This window comes from Engystomops pustulosus, chromosome 4, assembly GCF_040894005.1.
Source record: "Engystomops pustulosus chromosome 4, aEngPut4.maternal, whole genome shotgun sequence".
In the NCBI taxonomy this organism is placed as follows: Eukaryota; Metazoa; Chordata; class Amphibia; order Anura; family Leptodactylidae; genus Engystomops; species Engystomops pustulosus.
Window position 1 is genome coordinate 150,424,042 of NC_092414.1, and position 15,276 is coordinate 150,439,317.

Consider the following 15,276-nt stretch of genomic DNA (forward strand, 5'->3'; position numbering starts at 1 on the left):
TCCCATTATTTTATTTGCTTTAGCAGCAGCCGCCTGGCTCTGGTCACTAAAATTAAGTTTACCATCCACCAATACGCCCAAGTCCTTTTCAGCTTCAGTTTTACTAAGTAATTGACCGTTTAGAACATAATTATACTTTTTGTTTCCATGGCCCAAGTGCATAACTTTACATTTATCTACATTAAACCTCATCAACCATTTCTCTGCCCATCCCTCAAGCTTCCACAAATCCCTCTGTAATGCTAAACTATCGACCTCAGTATTTATTACTTTACACAGCTTAGTATCATCTGCAAATATTGAAACTTGACTGTGTAAACCCACTACAAGGTCATTAATAAAAATATTAAAAAGAAGTGGCCCCAATACTGACCCCTGTGGCACTCCACTGGTAACATCAACCCAATCTGAGAATGTGCCATTAATGACCACCCTCTGTTTTCTATCATTAAGCCAATTACTTACCCAGATACACAGATTTTCTCCTATTCCCAGCAGTCTCATTTTATATACCAACCTTTTATGTGGCACGGTGTCAAATGCCTTTGAAAAGTCCAGATATACAACATCCACAGCGTCCCCCAGATCCAGTCTTGAACTTACCTCCTCGTAGAAACCAATCAGATTAGTCTGACAGGACCGATCTCTCATAAACCCATGCTGACGCTGGGTTATAAGGTTGTGCACAGTGAGATACTCCAGGATAGCATCTCTAATAAACCCCTCAAATATTTTCCCCACCACAGCAGTTAGACTTACGGGTCTGTAGTTTCCAGGATCGCTATTTGATCCTTTTTTGTATATTGGTACCACATTTGCTATGCGCCATTCCTGTGGAACATAACCAGTCCTCAGTGAATCTTCAAATATAAAAAATAACGGTCTGTCTATCACCGTACATAATTCATGCAGAACCCGGGGGTGTATGCCATCTGGCCCAGGTGATTTATCTATCTTAGTGGTTGCGAGGCGGCGCCGTACCTCTTCCTGGGTTAAACTGTTGACATTATAAAAAGAATTTACATTATTCCTCATTGTGTCTTCCACCAGGGGATTTTCCTGGGTAAAGACAGTTGAGAAGGCGACATTCAGTAGATTGGCCCTTTCCTCATCTCCTTCCACCATGACCCCCATGTTATTTCTAAGGGGACCCACACTCTCTGTTTTTAGTTTCTTATCATTTATATACTTGAAAAATAATTTGGGATTATTTTTGCTCTCCCTGGCAATATTTCTCTCAGTCTCTATTTTTGCGGCCTTTATCTGCTTTTTACAGGATTTATTTTTCTCTCTATAATCCTGTAATGCCTCATCGCTACCTTCACGTTTTAGCACCTTAAACGCTTTATCTTTCTCGCTTATTGCTTTCCTTACAAGACTAGTTAGCCACATAGGCTTTTTCTTGTTCCTTTTATGCTTTTTCCCATAAGGTATGTGTTTCTCACAGGACTTTTTCAGAATATATGAGAAAAAGTCCCATTTTTTGGGGGGGGCTTTTGTCTTTGAGAGCATTATCCCAGTCTATGCCTTTAAGGTCTTCCCTTAGTTGATGAAAATTTGCCCTCCTGAAGTTTAGAGTGTTGGTTGCCCCTTCACTAACATGCTTAGTAAAGCGCAATACAAAATCAATGATATTATGATCACTATTCCCCAGGTTCCCCCCAACCTGTAGTTTTGATACCCTATCAGGTCTGTTGGTAAGGATAAGGTCCAGCAGTGCCCCCCCTCTTGTTGGCTCCAGGACTAGTTGCGACAGGTAATTGTCTTTTGTTGTTGACAAGAACCTGCTACCTTTGAAGGACCTGCAGGTTTCTGCCCCCCAGTCAATATCTGGGTAATTGAAGTCCCCCATGATAAGTACTTCACCATGCTTTGAAGCCGCATCCATTTCACTTATCAGCATTTCCTCTGCTGCCTCCACTATATTTGGAGCCTTATAACAAACCCCTAGTAATATTTTATTTTTATTTTTCCCTCCTCTTATCTCCACCCATAGGGACTCCACATTTGCGTTACTGATGTCATCTCGCAAGACGGGCTTGAGGCAAGAATTCACATATAAACAAACCCCTCCCCCTTTTTTATTTATACGATCCTTTCTAAAAAGACTATAACCATCTATAGTAACAGCCCAGTCATAGCTACTGTCCAGCCATGTCTCGCTGATACCCACTATATCATATTTCCGTTCCAACATCAAGAGTTCCAGTTCCTCCATTTTGTTTGTGAGGCTTCTGGCATTTGTGTACATACACTTTATATGGTTTTCCCTGTCCATATTCCTTTTGTCCTTATTTCCCAATCTCATTCCAGCCCCCCTTCCTCCCCCATGGACTATGGCTCTTCCCAGCTCTCTATGTACACCGTCTAGTTGCCCTGCACAAGTGTAGTTGCCCTCCCCCCAGGTCTCTAGTTTAAACACTCCTCCAACCTTCTAGCCATTTTTTCCCCTAAAACAGCAGCCCCCTCCCCATTGAGGTGCAGCCCATCCCTACTGTAGAGCCTGTAGCCCACAGAAAAGTCAGCCCAGTTCTCCATGAACCCAAACCCCTCCTTCCTACACCAACTTTTGAGCCACTTATTTACCTCCTTGATCTCCCGCTGCCTTTCTGGTGTGGCACGTGGTACAGGCAGTATTTCGGAGAAAATTACCTATACACTGTTCGGTATGCACGGTCTTTGTGACAGATTGCCCTGTGTGTTCCCCTAATAATGGAATCTCCCACTACCAGCACCTGTCTGACCTTGCCTGTGCTCCCATTACCCTTCTTACTGGAGCACACATTCCCCTGGTTGCTAGCGGCCACATCTTTCTGCAGCATTGCTACCCCAGAGCTGATATCCCCCTCATCCGCCAGCCTGGCAAACTTATTGGGGTGCACCAGATCAGGACTAGACTCTCTACAACTCTTCCCTCTACCCCGCCTTCTACATGTTACCCAACTTGCTGCCCCCTCATTCTGCGCCTCCATACTTCTCTCCCCACAACCATCTTCCCCAGAGAGTTTGTGCTCCAGGAGCAGCAAACTTCGTTCCATATTATCAATTGCCGCTAGCCTTGAAACTTGCTCATTTAGATCCAGAATCTGGGCTTCCAGATGAGCAATTTTCACACACCCCACACAGCAGTATTCCCCCTCGAACGGCTGTTCAAGGAAAGCATACATGGCACAGGATGTACACCGTGTAGCAATGCCACTTATGGAGTCCATTATTCTAATGGGGATTACAATAGAATTATGCACAGAAAGAAGAATTTACAGTCAGAGTAACACAAAACACAGAAGTTACCTGCTAAAGCCCCTCAAACTTAAGTCCCTTAAACGTAAGTCACACTGAAGACACTGCACACACTTCAGATCAATGCACACTCGCCGCCAAGCTCATACACTCGCTTTGCTAATGCTTTTTTAAAAGTTATCTGCCACAAAAATCTGCAGAGCTCACTGCACAAGATCTGGCTGCAAACCACCAAACAAACTGACCACAGAAGTATATAAAGGCTGCTAATTAGATAGCCACACCCCACTATTAATTAGGCAGCACCTGTGACTATACTGTCTAGATAAGCAAGGTGAAAGCCTCCCTATACCCCCCACACAATATACAGATTATGCAAGTAAAATACCTTCAGATCTACTTGGTTGCAATAAAAATCACACAATGTATATCAGGAAATAAAAAATGTAGATGCACTTATCTATTTGTTGCTGGATCCAAAAAGTACTCCTTCCCTTAAACGTAAGTCACACTTAAGACACTGCAAACACTTCAGATCAATGCACACTCGCCGCCAAGCTCATACACTCGCTTTGCTAATGCTTTTTTAAAAGTTATCTGCCACAAAAATCTGCAGAGCTCACTGCACAAGATCTGGCTGCAAACCACCAAACAAACTGACCACAGAAGTATATAAAGGCTGCTAATTAGATAGCCACACCCCACTATTAATTAGGCAGCACCTGTGACTATACTGTGTAGATAAGCAAGGTGAATGCCTCCCTATACCCCCCACACAATATACAGATTATGCAAGTAAAATACCTTCAGATCTACTTGGTTGCAATAAAAATCACACAATGAATATCAGGAAATAAAAAATGTAGATGCACTTATCTATTTGTTGCTGGATCCAAAAAGTACTCCTTCCCTTAAACGTAAGTCACACTTAAGACACTGCATACACTTCAGATCAATGCACACTCGCCGCCAAGCTCATACACTCGCTTTGCTAATGCTTTTTTAAAAGTTATCTGCCACAAAAATCTGCAGAGCTCACTGCACAAGATCTGGCTGCAAACCACCAAACAAACTGACCACAGAAGTATATAAAGGCTGCTAATTAGATAGCCACACCCCACTATTAATTAGGCAGCACCTGTGACTATACTGTCTAGATAAGCAAGGTGAATGCCTCCCTATACCCCCCACACAATATACAGATTATGCAAGTAAAATACCTTCAGATCTACTTGCTTGCAATAAAAATCACACAATGAATATCAGGAAATAAAAAATGTAGATGCACTTATCTATTTGTTGCTGGATCCAAAAAGTACTCCTTCCCTTAAACGTAAGTCACACTTAAGACACTGCACACACTTTAGATCAATGCACACTTGCCGCCAAGCTCATACACTCGCTTTGCTAATGCTTTTTTAAAAGTTATCTGCCACAAAAATCTGCAGAGCTCACTGCACAAGATCTGGCTGCAAACCACCAAACAAACTGACCACAGAAGTATATAAAGGCTGCTAATTAGATAGCCACACCCCACTATTAATTAGGCAGCACCTGTGACTATACTGTCTAGATGAGCAAGGTGAATGCCTCCCTATACCCCCCACACAATATACAGATTATGCAAGTAAAATACCTTCAGATCTACTTGGTTGCAATAAAAATCACACAATGAATATCAGGAAATAAAAAATGTAGATGCACTTATCTATTTGTTGCTGGATCCAAAAAGTACTCCTTCCCTTAAACGTAAGTCACACTTAAGACACTGCACACACTTCAGATCAATGCACACTCGCCGCCAAGCTCATACACTCGCTTTGCTAATGCTTTTTTAAAAGTTATCTGCCACAAAAATCTGCAGAGCTCACTGCACAAGATCTGGCTGCAAACCACCAAACAAACTGACCACAGAAGTATATAAAGGCTGCTAATTAGATAGCCACACCCCACTATTAATTAGGCAGCACCTGTGACTATACTGTCTAGATAAGCAAGGTGAATGCCTCCCTATACCCCCCACACAATATACAGATTATGCAAGTAAAATACCTTCAGATCTACTTGGTTGCAATAAAAATAACACAATGAATATCAGGAAATAAAAAATGTAGATGCACTTATCTATTTGTTGCTGGATCCAAAAAGTACTCCTTCCCTTAAACGTAAGTCACACTTAAGACACTGCACACACTTCAGATCAATGCACACTCACCGCCAAGCTCATACACTCGCTTTGCTAATGCTTTTTTAAAAGTTATCTGCCACAAAAATCTGCAGAGCTCACTGCACAAGATCTGGCTGCAAACCACCAAACAAACTGACCACAGAAGTATATAAAGGCTGCTAATTAGATAGCCACACCCCACTATTAATTAGGCAGCACCTGTGACTATACTGTCTAGATGAGCAAGGTGAATGCCTCCCTATACCCCCCACACAATATACAGATTATGCAAGTAAAATACCTTCAGATCTACTTGGTTGCAATAAAAATCACACAATGAATATCAGGAAATAAAAAATGTAGATGCACTTATCTATTTGTTGCTGGATCCAAAAAGTACTCCTTCCCTTAAACGTAAGTCACACTTAAGACACTGCACACACTTCAGATCAATGCACACTCGCCGCCAAGCTCATACACTCGCTTTGCTAATGCTTTTTTAAAAGTTATCTGCCACAAAAATCTGCAGAGCTCACTGCACAAGATCTGGCTGCAAACCACCAAACAAACTGACCACAGAAGTATATAAAGGCTGCTAATTAGATAGCCACACCCCACTATTAATTAGGCAGCACCTGTGACTATACTGTCTAGATGAGCAAGGTGAATGCCTCCCTATACCCCCCACACAATATACAGATTATGCAAGTAAAATACCTTCAGATCTACTTGGTTGCAATAAAAATCACACAATGAATATCAGGAAATAAAAAATGTAGATGCACTTATCTATTTGTTGCTGGATCCAAAAAGTACTCCTTCCCTTAAACGTAAGTCACACTTAAGACACTGCACACACTTCAGATCAATGCACACTCGCCGCCAAGCTCATACACTCGCTTTGCTAATGCTTTTTTAAAAGTTATCTGCCACAAAAATCTGCAGAGCTCACTGCACAAGATCTGGCTGCAAACCACCAAACAAACTGACCACAGAAGTATATAAAGGCTGCTAATTAGATAGCCACACCCCACTATTAATTAGGCAGCACCTGTGACTATACTGTCTAGATAAGCAAGGTGAATGCCTCCCTATACCCCCCACACAATATACAGATTATGCAAGTAAAATACCTTCAGATCTACTTGGTTGCAATAAAAATCACACAATGAATATCAGGAAATAAAAAATGTAGATGCACTTATCTATTTGTTGCTGGATCCAAAAAGTACTCCTTCCCTTAAACGTAAGTCACACTTAAGACACTGCACACACTTCAGATCAATGCACACTCGCCGCCAAGCTCATACACTCGCTTTGCTAATGCTTTTTTAAAAGTTATCTGCCACAAAAATCTGCAGAGCTCACTGCACAAGATCTGGCTGCAAACCACCAAACAAACTGACCACAGAAGTATATAAAGGCTGCTAATTAGATAGCCACACCCCACTATTAATTAGGCAGCACCTGTGACTATACTGTCTAGATAAGCAAGGTGAATGCCTCCCTATACCCCCCACACAATATACAGATTATGCAAGTAAAATACCTTCAGATCTACTTGGTTGCAATAAAAATAACACAATGAATATCAGGAAATAAAAAATGTAGATGCACTTATCTATTTGTTGCTGGATCCAAAAAGTACTCCTTCCCTTAAACGTAAGTCACACTTAAGACACTGCACACACTTCAGATCAATGCACACTCGCCGCCAAGCTCATACACTCGCTTTGCTAATGCTTTTTTAAAAGTTATCTGCCACAAAAATCTGCAGAGCTCACTGCACAAGATCTGGCTGCAAACCACCAAACAAACTGACCACAGAAGTATATAAAGGCTGCTAATTAGATAGCCACACCCCACTATTAATTAGGCAGCACCTGTGACTATACTGTCTAGATAAGCAAGGTGAATGCCTCCCTATACCCCCCACACAATATACAGATTATGCAAGTAAAATACCTTCAGATCTACTTGGTTGCAATAAAAATCACACAATGAATATCAGGAAATAAAAAATGTAGATGCACTTATCTATTTGTTGCTGGATCCAAAAAGTACTCCTTCCCTTAAACGTAAGTCACACTTAAGACACTGCACACACTTCAGATCAATGCACACTCGCCGCCAAGCTCATACACTCGCTTTGCTAATGCTTTTTTAAAAGTTATCTGCCACAAAAATCTGCAGAGCTCACTGCACAAGATCTGGCTGCAAACCACCAAACAAACTGACCACAGAAGTATATAAAGGCTGCTAATTAGATAGCCACACCCCACTATTAATTAGGCAGCACCTGTGACTATACTGTCTAGATAAGCAAGGTGAATGCCTCCCTATACCCCCCACACAATATACAGATTATGCAAGTAAAATACCTTCAGATCTACTTGGTTGCAATAAAAATAACACAATGAATATCAGGAAATAAAAAATGTAGATGCACTTATCTATTTGTTGCTGGATCCAAAAAGTACTCCTTCCCTTAAACGTAAGTCACACTTAAGACACTGCACACACTTCAGATCAATGCACACTCGCCGCCAAGCTCATACACTCGCTTTGCTAATGCTTTTTTAAAAGTTATCTGCCACAAAAATCTGCAGAGCTCACTGCACAAGATCTGGCTGCAAACCACCAAACAAACTGACCACAGAAGTATATAAAGGCTGCTAATTAGATAGCCACACCCCACTATTAATTAGGCAGCACCTGTGACTATACTGTCTAGATAAGCAAGGTGAATGCCTCCCTATACCCCCCACACAATATACAGATTATGCAAGTAAAATACCTTCAGATCTACTTGCTTGCAATAAAAATCACACAATGAATATCAGGAAATAAAAAATGTAGATGCACTTATCTATTTGTTGCTGGATCCAAAAAGTACTCCTTCCCTTAAACGTAAGTCACACTTAAGACACTGCACACACTTCAGATCAATGCACACTCGCCGCCAAGCTCATACACTCGCTTTGCTAATGCTTTTTTAAAAGTTATCTGCCACAAAAATCTGCAGAGCTCACTGCACAAGATCTGGCTGCAAACCACCAAACAAACTGACCACAGAAGTATATAAAGGCTGCTAATTAGATAGCCACACCCCACTATTAATTAGGCAGCACCTGTGACTATACTGTCTAGATAAGCAAGGTGAATGCCTCCCTATACCCCCCACACAATATACAGATTATGCAAGTAAAATACCTTCAGATCTACTTGCTTGCAATAAAAATCACACAATGAATATCAGGAAATAAAAAATGTAGATGCACTTATCTATTTGTTGCTGGATCCAAAAAGTACTCCTTCCCTTAAACGTAAGTCACACTTAAGACACTGCACACACTTCAGATCAATGCACACTCGCCGCCAAGCTCATACACTCGCTTTGCTAATGCTTTTTTAAAAGTTATCTGCCACAAAAATCTGCAGAGCTCACTGCACAAGATCTGGCTGCAAAGAAGAATAGTTGGTTCCCTGATCTGTTTCTAGGACTTCTCAACTAGGCAAACTAATTCCCTACACTGATGAGATGCAGCATTGTCCATAGTTGGGAGTCTGTTCCCCCATCCTTTTAAGAAGGATGGGGGCTGCCTAACAAGATAGCACTGAGGCAATGTTTTTTCTCATTCTATCCTGAAAAATGTACTTGCATATTTCCTTTCCATGATCTCTATTGGAACTTACATGGTTTTTAAGACTCATTTTGCCTGCAAGATGATTTTCTGTCTCATATCTATTTCTCAACCATTTAGAATCCCCTCAATTGAGAAATATTTACTAATATTGTAGTGAAAGTAGCAACTGAAGAAAGATACATACTGGTAGATATAACTTATTATTTGCAAAAGCTTCTGTTTGTTACTCTGAATGTGCTATTCTCTTAATAAAGTTCTCACTGCTCCTGATGCATATGTGAGAAAATGCATACATACCCATTTACCTTATTAAGGCTGAAACAGTTTTCCTTTGATCTTCCTTGGTATAAGGTTGGTATGTACTTTTTACATCTTCCTGTTGTATTTCACATAAAATAATAAAATAAAAAAATGTTATACCATCAATATAGAGTACATTTCCAATTGACACAGCCTAGTGCATCATGTACACCACTATGTCAAATGGCCATTGGCTATCCAGACAAACTGTGGCTAACTCACGGCTCTTTTGCCTTCTATTGCACATGTTCACGGTGCAAGAGCATCATCTGGCCATGAACATGCCTGCACCACAAAAGATAGGGCAGGTCCTATTCCAGCAATGGTAGGCACTTCCTAGGACATCAGCGTGGTATGCATCATGTAGTCCCCAAGATCCACATGGCCTTATATGTGGATGACCTAGTATGCCAGATTAACTCCTTATTTTGTGAAATATAGAAAATGAGTAGAAGCTAGAAAACTGGTGTAGAAGACACCAGTGACAAATCTCCCCCAATGGGTTTAGTTAATTAAGAGCCTTAGAGCCTATGTTGCTTATATACTCTAATAGGGCACTTGTACAGAGATTATTTTTATAAGACATGTTCTATAACAGTCCCCACCAAAAGAGTTTTTTTCAAAATCTGCTCTGTTTTAAGAAAGGATGCACTAAATTGACATTTTGAAACAAATGCCTGAAAAGTGAAATGAAATCCCATACTTTTCAGCTATCCATCCCGACAGAATGGTGTAGTTAGTAGTAAAATAGGCACAGTGCTGTTTCCCACATACTCTGGTTTCCTCCTATTTGCCACTATCATGATAAGATCACAAATTATCCAGACATCATTCTAAAGTTCCCTCATGAAGTATCCACAGATACTCTAGTTGTTTCCTACCCTCACTGTGTAAAAATGTTCAGTTGTTCAGCTGATACAATAAATGCTTCTATCACTGGTCAAAAAGAATGTGAGAATGTTCCATAAAATCACATTACTGAGGCTGAGAATGCAATCCTGTAGACACACAGTCCCACGACACGATACATAAGAATGACGGCTAACAAATACATATCAACTATCAGCTTTAAACAGGATATGGAGTGTTTATTAGACGTGTGAATAATATTATGTCTATGGCCGATTTTAGGGAATATGATTAGAGGAAATATAGACATAGATTGTGTCTAGTAATACGCACACAGATTAGCAGCTCATATATTACAGTTCAGTTCCACTAATGTCCTATGCAGACTAATGTAAATAGTGTAGGACTTACTTTATTCATGAGTGGAATATTCTATATTAATTGGTGACTTGCCTGGAAATTTTTCTGCTTCACTCGGCCTTGTATTCCGTTCTAGCATTTATCAATTATTCAATTTTACCATTCTTTTTACATTTATTTAAGTAACTTATGCTTTACAGTAAGATTTTAGTACTTTTTAAAATAAAGGAAAGTGGAGTCATTTATTACTGATAAGCAAGTATTGGTATTAAAGATAGAAGGGGGCCTGGATGTGATCATCCTTTTTTTTACTTAAATGGATATAAAGTATTAAAATGAAAGTTAAGAAGCAACATTTGGTTAACAATTAAAGAAATTAAATTTTTTTAATTAAATTAAAGTTTTTTGCCTTGAAATCCTAGGAACTCTACTGGCTTTTTAGTTCCTTTCAAAAACTTGGAAGTTACTGGTGTCCTATGTCATGTCTGTCCCATTTTGTCTTGAGTCTTATATCAATGTGATTTGATTGAATAGCAGACGGAGAAGGGCGGCACAGTGAGGTAGCGGATTGAAATCCAAAGTGGGTGTAAGCTCGATAGGGTCTGACTCCAAGACCTTGCAAGCATTGCTTGAGAATGGCTGCATAGAGTCAGCCGAAACGTCGATGTATCCACATGTGAAATAAAAAAAAACACTCTCAAACGCTCACCTGCATTTTTCTCAATGTGATTTGATTGTATAATGTTAAAACTTGTTAAAAATTCCTTCTTTATTTCACCCCCTGTTGTTTCAGTTACTTCTCTGGGCCTTGGCAATTGGTTGAATGAAGTGGATAGTTGCATTTTGCTTATTAAATGACAACTCAGTGCTCCCAATTCCACCAAGTAATGTCTACAGGGAGGTATTTGTGAATGAGGCAGGCATTACCAGGTCCTTCATAGAAGTCAATGAATCTACAAATGTTGTTAGGCAATAAACTGGGCTGTGCAAAAAAACATTAGAAAAATATCCTGGTTTTTTTTTTGCGGTTGTTAAAAAAAAAAGAAAGTATGACAAACAGATGAGAGAAAAACGGATGTGGATACAATACAGTCTGCATTTTTTGTGAACGTGCAGCGAACACGTCTGTCTGAATAAGCCTTAATACAAAGAAGGACAAAGAGAACATGTAGGGGCAATAAATACTGGTAACACAGGATTTTGTGCAGACCAGGGTGGTACTAGAACCTACTAGTTTTCTTTGATAAAGGTTTCCTAGTTCAACTGATACCTGTACCATTGGATAGGTGTTGTACTGAAATAACAGAATGACAGCAATCTGTATTATGTGAATGGGATGTGTGCTAACTGCTGTCAAACCATTTCCAGGCCACTTTTCTTCTTACTTCAGACTGCAAAGTGCCCAGCAGTTGTAGCTGAGGAACAGCTGGGAAAGTTTTAACAGGAGCGATTTTTTGGCTACAAAGATTTCCATTTATTTTCATCAGTCTCTGGCAACGTAACTTTTTGTGCTTATATTCATGTTTTTTTGGGCTCTCACCCATTATAAGATAAATCAAGGTATATTTTAAATGTTTAAATATGAGCTACAACCCAGCGAAAAAAGTCTGTAATCTAAGGAGACTGATATTTTCAATGATGAGGAGATTTTCCTTTTTTGGGGGGGTGAAAAGTGTTTTTTTTAATAATTAAACTAAAATGAACTCTAAAGTTTTTTTTTGTTTTTTATATTTCTCTAGCTCGAAGACATACATTGAGATCTTTTGCTAGTTCACCATAAACTCTCAAAGGGAAAAGTATAAAGGGGAAATCTAGTGCGGAATTAAGTAGTAAAAAATAACAGGACAACCATAAAACACAAGTCAGAAGCAGGCACCTCCATCTACTGTACTACAATAATGCTGCATAGTTTCTAGAGGTCATTACAAGCTGAGCCGCAGTTATCTTGCCTGTAGCCATAGAATGGATGGAGGCTTCTTCTTCCACTATTCTACTACTTTTCAAAGTATTAAAGTTTAACCGTAATTTGACTTTAAAACATGTAATTTTTTAGTGGATTTTGTGAGCTTTTATTAAAAATGTACCTTGAAAGCTTTGCCTACCTTGCTATGTAAAGGCCGTCTTCTTCTTCCTGAAGATGGTTCACTGGTACAGTCTATGCATGATGCCTGCACTCTCCCTGCTCCTGCCTACTTGTATATTTACGGATAAATCTTTCCCTGCACTTAGCATTTAGACTGTCAGCTCTCATAGCCAACATTGTGCCCACAGACTAGCAATCTGCCAGGAGAGAGAAGAGCCAGACAGTGAGTCAACAGAGGTCACTGTGTGTCACAGTCACAGAGGGAAGCTTAAGATTTATTAATAGTAAATCTGAAAATTCCCTCTGACTTTCCCTCAGGCTTTCCTCTCTCAGGCAGATTGCTAGTGTGTGACTGTTTACAACCTGAGGAAGAGGTAGTGTCATGCCTTGAAACACGTTGCAAAAGATAACTTTTGCTCCAGCACCGAGGTTGCAATTTTTTCATGGGAACTATGTATCTAATGAAAAGGCATGGATAACATTTTTTCTTTTTATTGCTAGCTCTTCGTAGCCGGTCTGGAAGATCAATCATCAATGGTAATTGGGCAATTGACAGACCTGGAAAATATGAAGGCGGAGGAACAATGTTCACATATAAGCGACCAAATGAAATATCAAGCACAGCAGGCGAATCATTTCTAGCAGAAGGACCAACCAATGAAATACTGGATGTTTATGTGAGTACATCTTATATATTATAGCTGTCTCTAGCAAAGGTAATGCATATGGCCACAACAAGGGTGACTGAAGGGATTACAAGGATTTTCAGAATATATGAAAGGCAAGGAAGTTGTCTTTTATAGATATTACCTGTCATTATGTGTAAAGCCAGTGTAAGCTCAGCTGATCCTAGTATTGGATGGAGTGTCTTCAGCGTAGACATCTGTGAACTTTTCCAATCTAGTTGAGACCATTACTTTAGTTTAATATAATAATCATTTTTATCATAAATCAATATTAACAATGGCATTTGCTCCCATGCATCTCACTGAATGACAATTAGAACAGAACAACTGATTCTATTAGATATATTTGGATCCCAGTGACATATGATAAGTTTGCCTATCAATCTCTGTAATCATAACTGATGAAAATAAATAGAAACCTAAAGAAGAAGAGCTGACATGTACAGAACCTTACAGTACATAATGACCTTATATCCACTGCTTCACAAGAGATAAGATTATAAAGGGCATTGGTTACGATTGGCATGCTGGCTGCCATTATAATAATTACATTTATCTTTTTCAAATTATATAGTAAAAATACATGTTCTACATTTCATAATTTACTCTTACATTTAATAATTTAAATGTGAGCACAGCACCCTCTTCTTAGTTAAAGGGTTTGGCTACTTCACTCATGCTTTTTGTAATGTGTGTGTAAGTGTGGGGGACAGGATATTAAGTAATGTACTAAAATACATAAAATGGCCGCAGATGGAGGGTCATGTGATCTCTATCAGTACATGAACAATCACTGTGGCAGTACCTTGATCTTATATTGAGGAAGGGCGATTTCTCATGGATACATAAGGTCCCATAAGATCCCATTACCCTCCATCTGCAGCTATTTTATGGACAGGAATGTCTGGCTGATGAGGTAAAAAACAGGAGGCTTCACTTTACATATCAACAAAGTGTTGCAGAATTTTTAATAGATGTTTATTGGTAAATTACCTAATATCCTGCTACCCAAACTTGTGGCCAACCCCTACAATCACACATTTATACACTAATGCAAACACATACAGAGCATATAAAGACAAATACAGAGCCATATACAAACATACAGTTTATATACTCACATACAGTATATACAGACACCATACACAGTATACACATACAGCATATACACATCACAGATACAGCTTATATGCATCACATATATGTTATATATATTCGGCTGTACAATGTGCTGCATAATATGTATATAAAGGTGCACAACCTCCACTATTTAGTGTTTTACGGTTGGATGCCGGGGCCCTCTGACACTGCGGGCCACATAGCGGCTGCTATTGCTGCTACCACTGTTGTTAGGCACTGATCTGTAGTTAAACCTGGGGAACAGCAACGGATTGACACTGTACATACGGTATGTTTCTACATATTTTGGTAAAGGTTTATTACATTTTGCTAAAGTATATTTTTCACCTTTTGGTCATTTTTCTGCATATTCCATAAAGAAAAAAAAACCCATGTAATTAATAAAAGAAAAATAGGTAAAAATTGTTATGATATGTAAAGCTATTCCAATTATATTTTCATTTAAAGCAGAGCATAACCAAATTGCAAAACATTGATGTGGACAATCTGGTTACCCATTTTTATTTTACTATATTTTTGCAGTATTCCAGGATTTTCTTATGTTTGCACAGTTCTTTTAAAACATGCATCAGGACATGATTTTCATTAATCATATATAAGGAAAATTAATATTATTTAATAAAAACAGGGATTGTGCACCTGATTTCCTGCATGTGTTGCTTCCCCCGCTCAAGTTCACCAGAGCTCACTATTTTTTTAGTGGCACATGTAAGTGCATGGGCTTGCAACACAATTTGAAAGTTAAATCCCACATTCAGTCCGAATCAGTCAGATCACCCCCTAAATTGTGTCGCATGGAAGCCA

General features: G+C 39.3%; 1 protein-coding gene and 1 long non-coding RNA gene across 4 annotated transcripts in view; one reads left to right on the forward strand and one right to left on the reverse strand.

The window, feature by feature from the left end:
• The window catches only part of LOC140127412 (uncharacterized), a 157,103-nt gene extending 144,267 nt beyond the window's left edge, over positions 1-12,836 (reverse strand). For both annotated transcript variants that reach the window (XR_011854983.1, XR_011854982.1), the window contains exon 1: positions 12,666-12,836. This is a non-coding gene — a long non-coding RNA (uncharacterized lncRNA). The remainder of the gene's footprint in view (positions 1-12,665) is intronic.
• Positions 1-15,276, forward strand: part of THSD4 (thrombospondin type 1 domain containing 4) — a 450,024-nt gene that overhangs the window by 389,737 nt on the left and 45,011 nt on the right. For both annotated transcript variants that reach the window (XM_072148083.1, XM_072148084.1), the window contains one exon: positions 13,148-13,323. In XM_072148083.1, the coding sequence (XP_072004184.1) occupies positions 13,148-13,323 (176 nt within the window). The remainder of the gene's footprint in view (positions 1-13,147; positions 13,324-15,276) is intronic.